The 6,642-nt window shown below is 38.5% G+C and overlaps 1 protein-coding gene across 1 annotated transcript; it reads right to left on the reverse strand.

Moving 5' to 3' along the window:
- Positions 1–220: 220 nt before the first annotated feature.
- On the reverse strand, positions 221–5,946 carry LOC103279167 (chondroitin proteoglycan 3). The gene is made up of 3 exons (XM_008112876.3): positions 5,703–5,946; positions 3,849–4,316; positions 221–434 (listed from the first exon to the last, which is right to left on the reverse strand). Exons 1-3 carry the CDS (start codon positions 5,755–5,757, stop codon positions 430–432), a joined length of 528 nt encoding a protein of 175 aa, XP_008111083.1. The 5' UTR covers positions 5,758–5,946; the 3' UTR covers positions 221–429.
- Positions 5,947–6,642: the final 696 nt, after the last annotated feature.

Consider the following 6,642-nt stretch of genomic DNA (forward strand, 5'->3'; position numbering starts at 1 on the left):
TGTGGATTTTAAAAAAGTTTCCTACTAATATTTTAATGCATTTACTCAGTTTTAGATAAATACAAATGGATTATCAATATCGACAAAGAAAACTAGACATGATCATAATAATGCAAGGAGTACATTTTATGCATCTTTGAAGAGAAAAATGCTTCCAAAGTTTGAGAGATTGAAATGAGAATGTAATTAATACAGTAGAAATGACACAAACCATCCGTGCTTTCTGTTATGTTACAGTTTAATAAATAACAATGTGAAACACAGGAAAATTAGTGTTGATTGAAATTTCACTGAAACCCAGACATTTTACTTTAAACCTTGTTAGTTTCGAAACTGCACAGAATCTTGGTATTTCCATATAATGGGAAGCTGCTTCAATCAAGCCATCATCATCAGGAAGACTTCAATGCCACTGGAGTCCTCCTCTTTTTATTCTAAAAACAAACATATGAGACAAAGCTATAGAACAAGATTACAAGTGAATGATTACAATGGACAAGAAACTGTCCACAGTTCACAAACTTCATTTTTCAAATTCAATACAGTAGAGTCTCACTTATCCAACGTTCTGGATTATCCAATGTTGTCAATGTTTTCAATACATTGTGATATTTTGGTGCTAAATTTGTAAATACAGTAATTACTACATAGCATTATTGCGTATTGAACTACTTTTTCTGTCAAATTTGTTGTATAACATGATGTTTTGGTGTTTAATTTGTAAAATCATAACCTAATTTGATGTTTAATAGGCTTTTCCTTAATCCCTCCTTATTATCCAACATATTCACTTATCCAACATTCTACCGGCCCGTTTATGTTGGATAAGTGAGACTCTACTGTAATTTCTCTTCCAATACTTGGCTCAGTACTAAACAGTGTTGAATTATCTATTCCAAAATAACAGGCATACTTACATTTACTATGATTAAGAAGATTTTACTATATTCTGTGTGAATTGTTTGGGTGAAATTTGGAGTTAGGAATAGATGAACTTGCTGTTAGGATTTCAAAAGTGACTCCTTTGAGTCCATGCTTTTAAGACCATATTCTCTTAAGTTAAATGTGGTCGAGGAGATGATGAGAGGTCACTATTTTTCATAATGCTGTTTTTTTGTGAATAATTAAGTATGATTCTACTTAGCAACATCTTGGATTTGCTAGAGGCATGATGGGGTGGGTGGGAGAAACAGCAACACTCTTTAATATGTAAAGCCCTTATCCTCAGAGTAAAGTTGGCAGCTCTAACTCTCCAGTGTAGGTATAGTTTTCTGGCCATTAAGAAGCTATAAAAAAGGTAAAGGTTTCCCTGGGGGTTGGTGCTCATCTCCATTTCTCCATTTCTAAGCCGAAGAGCCGGCGTTGTCCATAGACACCTCCAAGGTCATGTGGCCGGCATGACTGCATGGAGCGCCGTTACCTTCCCGCCAGAGTGGTACCTATTGATCTACTCACATTGGCATGTTTTCGAACTGCTAGGTTGGCAGAAGCTGGAGCTAACAGCGGGCGCTCACGCCGCTCCCGGGATTTGAACCTGGGACCTTTCGGTCTGCAAGTTCAGCAGCTCAGTGCTTTAACGCACTTCACCACTGGGTGATTGTTAAAGAATGAAAGAAAGAAAGGCAATCTTATGTATTATACATTAAAAAGCATCCTAAATATCTGCACTTCTTACAATATTGCAAGGATGAGCCATTTCTGTGAGCTGAGGCTATTTTTGCTCTCACTTGGAGTGCAACACCCTCTAATGCTCAAAAACAATATTTTACCCTAAGAGATTGGTGGATCATGCATGCCCAGAAGCTGGAAGGTAGGACAAGTATTGTCTTGCCATTCATATGTAGTTCTCTTCATCCATTTTTAGGCCAACGAAGGACTTGTTTAAATAGGCCCCTTATTGCTCCAGATATTTCTGGGTCCCACAGAAATGTTAAAATATGCTATTTGGAGGCTTTCCAGGTTTCCATTTGGGGGGGGGGATTTCTTTCACAGGGGTCAAGAGATACCCTGATGTTCTTGGTGGGATGCATCTGCTCTCGGGTCCCACTTTGTCAACCCCAGCAACAATGCAAACAATATGTAGAAGTAGTATGCAGTTAAATGTATCAAGTGTAAACAGAATCTTCATATTACAAAAGTTTGTACAGTGTTCCCTCACTACTTCGCGGTTCACTTTTCGCGGATTCGCTGTTTTGCGGTTTTTCAATAAACTCTAAAAGAATATTATAAATCATAAAAAAACTACAATTTATAGCCTAAGGAAGGGAGGAAGGAGAAGCTGAAGGGAGAGAAAAGGAGCCCAGGCGGCAACGGGAGGAGAAGGAGGCGATTTATCAACACACGATTGGTTGATAAAGGCTTAAAATAGTGTATAACTACTAAAATAATGTCTAAACATTAAAATAAATATAACATCTCTACTTCACGGATTTTCACTTATTTCGGGTGGTCCTGGAACGTAACTTCCGCTGATTCAAAAAGTTTGCCCTAGTTGGGACTAACAACTGGATTTAGGCCAAAATTTGAAAATTTCGAAAAGTTCTATCTTCTATGCTATTATGACTTGGATTCTGTGCTAAATATGAAATGGTTTTTGATGCAAATCACCATATCCTGATATTCGCATCCAGAAAATGCATAGAAGATAACTGATATGTTATATTTCCCACCAGGAGAGACATTCTGATGTCATGTCATAAACAAAATTTGATAATTTACCACTATGAACTGGGAATATCACATTGAGTTTGTGTAGCCTAGAGGTGAACATCACTGACTCAGGACGCTTTCAGACAGGCATTTATCCCAGGAACATTCACATTTTTAAAATGTAAACGTTCCTGTGTGCCTGTCCATGTACACCCCAGAAAGCTCGTGCTTTCTGGGGTGGGTGTCCAGATATTCTCCCGGAACTTTCTGTCACTCCTTCCCAATAGTCCCCTAAACCCTTTTAAAAGTAAAAACACTTCCTGTGGCTCCATTACAGTGTTCCTAAGCTCTCCTGGCATGTAGCAATGACACACTAGGAGAGATGCAGAAACATTGTAATGGAGGCACGGTAAGTTTTTAATTTTTTAAAAAGGGGGTTGGGGGGCTTTTGGGGAGAGGGTAGGCGTCTTCGCGGTTTTCCGGGCTATTTTAGCCCAGAAAACCACAGGACTGCTTTCTGGACTGCAGTCCAGACAGAAGAAGTAGTGGGTTTATCCCGCATTTTCCTGGAAGACGCGGAATAAACCCACTATCAAATTAATTTGCCACAAACCAGGGTTTTCCTGGTTTGTGGTGAATTAATTTGTATTTTCAAAAACATCATCCGGTCAGCCCCCTTTTGTTAAGGGAAGTCCTGCATTAAAGGGGCTGTCTGGAAGGGCCCTCAGAGTCAGAATGGGAATACTTACTGTATTTCACAGAATCTAAGGTGCTTTCCCTATGTTTGAAGTTTCAGTTTTTGAAAAACAAAACCACAGTCGTTTGGGACTGAGGCTCTTCCTCCTTTATTGGAAGTAAGTTAATTTTTTAAAAAAATCCAGAGCTGTTTGGGCCTGGATCTCCTACTCCCCATCTCTCAGAAGTAAGTCTGTTAAAGAATAAAAACCAAATTGGATCCATTGGAGCTGGGCCCTTCCGCCTCTTTCTCCTAACTAAACCTCCTAAAATCGAAGGTGTCATCTATTGTAAGACACACCCTATATTTGAAACCCCTGAAGCGGGGGAAAAGTGCATCTTAGAATTGGTGAAGCAGTATTATTACCTCAAATTATCTGGTGAGTTGTCCTCAAGCAAAATATAGACCAATTGTGGGGGATGTTGTTACTAACAAGGCAATAACAATAGTAGAATTAACTTACTGGACGATTCTGTTTTTTTGGTAGTTGATTGTAGGCTTGAATTGGAACTTGTTGTTTTGGTAACGTCTGTTGGCTTTGTACTTGTTGGCTTTGTTTCAGTTGACTTTGTACTTGTTGCCTCAGTTGGTCCTTCACTTGTTCCTACTGTGGGTTCTTCACTTGACTCTACGGTTGGCTGGCCTTCTCCACTTGCTTCTCCACTCGCTTCTCCACTCCCTTCTCCACTCGCTTCTCCACTCCCTTCTCCACTCGCTTCTCCACTCCCTTCTCCACTTGCTTCTCCACTCCCTTCTCCACTTGTTTCTCCACTTGCATCCCCACTCAAGTCTTCAGTTGGCTGTAGACTGGGTTCCTCGCTGGGTTCTGTACTTGGTTTTCCTTCACTGCTGGGTTCTTTGCTTGACTCAATAGTTGATGCTGCACTCGTTTCAGTGCTTGGTTCCTGTGTCACTGGGGCAACAAATGCCTCTGGAACATAAAAAATAATATTGTGCAAAATATCTACTCCGATTGTCTATCATTTTAAAAATGTAGTGCAGTTTCTGTCCTCTTTGCTCTTCCACAAGAAATCATGTGTTTCACTAGTATTTCAAATTTACAAAGCAAGCATGCCTATATAGAATCATCAAAGTGTTGATGCACATTAATCTGTTAAATTAACAGTCCAGTTTAGAAAGATAAGAAATGGTTAGTTAAGCTTGGCAAGAATCCCAACAAACAGTGGATATTAGTAGACTTAGAATTGATCAGTTCATAGTATTTTGCTCATGCCTATTTTACTATAATAGTAGAAGTAGTAAATGCAGTAGTTGGAATAATGATGATAATAATAATAATAATAATAATAATAATAATAATAATAATAATTCAAGAATGAACTTCAAAGACTCTGGCAGAAACCAGTGCAGGTGGTCCCGGTGGTGATGGGCACATTGGGTGCCGTGCCAAAGGATCTCAGCCGGCATTTGGAAACAATAAACATTGACAAAATCACAATCTGCCAACTGCAAAAGGCCACCCTACTGGGATCTGCATGCATCATCCGAAAATACATCACACAGTCCTAGACACTTGGGAAGTGTTCGACTTGTGATTTTGTGATACAAAATCCAGCATATCTATCTTGTTTGCTGTGTCAGACTATGTCGTTATGTCAATAATAATAATAATAATAATAATAATAATAATAATAATAACAATAATATTGCAAAGACATTTTGAATTATTTAATGAACGTACCAAGAACAAAATCTATACTGTAAGATTGGCCTGAAATTTTAATAGATTTGAAAATAACCAATTTCAGTCTCCTCCATCACACTAACAGTTACTTTATTTATTTAAATATTTATATATTTCTGTCACAATTTATAACAAAAGGTTTGGCATACAAAAATACAATAGAGTCTCACTTATCCAACACTCGCTTATCCAACGTTCTGGATTATCCAACGCATTTTTGTAATCAATGTTTTCAATACATCGTGATATTTTGGTGCTAAACTCATAAATACAGTAATTACTACATAGCATTACTGCGTATTGAACTACTTTTTCTGCCAAATTTGTTGTCTAACATGATGTTTTGGTGCTTCATTTGTAAAATCATAACCTAATTTGATGTTTAATAGGCTTTTCCTTAATGCCTCCTTATTATCCAACATATTCACTTATCCAACATTCTGCCGGCCCGTTTATGTTGGATAAGTGAGACTCTACTGTATTTATATATTTTTATCATAATGTATAAGAAAAGGTTTGGCATACAAAAATAGTAAAATTAAGCAAAACCTATGTTAATCATGCTAGCAATAATTATATTGCCCCACGCTCTTGAGAACAAATTTGACTTACCTTGTATAATCAGAAGCAGAACTAGAGAAGAGAGAAGTGATGTTTTCCCCAACATTGTTTTAGTGTTAATTCTCACAAAGTATAAGCAACAAAGGAAACTGTTTCAAGTGTGCTGGGGAAAGAGAGCTTTGCCTGTATTTATTGAAGGAAATCCTTAGAAACTGCCCACTCCAACAAGTGCTCCGCCCCTTATGTTAGGACTTGAAAGTTGCCCCTGGAATGACCATTCCCCTTTGTAAAATTCCGTTTCACTATTTCAGTGTACTATAACCTTTATACAGGAAATTTACACCTGTTTGAGAACAGGCACAGTCATGGAAAAGATCCTGAAACAATAGAGCAAAGCCCCTAATTATTTGCTTCTGGCAGTATTAGTTTCTCAAGACCTGTATTCCCATTGCTCTCTAAATGAGTGTGTTCGATACTACGGATCTGGCAGATGACATCAGAAAAAGCCTCCAGGCAGCTGGTGACAGGTGAAAGGCCAATGTAGACTTGTTCATTTGGCCACAGTCTCACTAGAATTTGATGATTGTGTTGTCAATGTCAAAACGGAGTAGAAAAATGTAGCTATGCTGCTCATGGGAGTTTAAAAGAACCCATCTAGGCTTTAACTTGATTCGGACCAAGCCGAATGCCCTCAAAAGTAATTGTGCTTTCTGGGGGCGCTTCCGGACAGCACTAAATCAAGGGTTTTAAACAGGGGAAAAATCACAGGACTTCAGACCAGGAATACAGACTTGTTAGTCCTGGGATTTCTGCCTTTGTTGTCCAGACTTGCTGCTTTGTTCCAAGATGTAGAGGCCACCATGGGACTGCGCCAAAAACCTTGGCAGCTTTTTTAAAAAAGCCCTGGGATGCAGATATATGGATATACGGATCTCTGCAAAAGTTCCGTTCTTTGTCGTGGCCAGAAAAACTGTGCCCTCCAAACATTTCA

The sequence above is a fragment of the Anolis carolinensis genome, chromosome 6, assembly GCF_035594765.1.
Source record: "Anolis carolinensis isolate JA03-04 chromosome 6, rAnoCar3.1.pri, whole genome shotgun sequence".
NCBI lineage: Eukaryota > Metazoa > Chordata > Lepidosauria > Squamata > Dactyloidae > Anolis > Anolis carolinensis.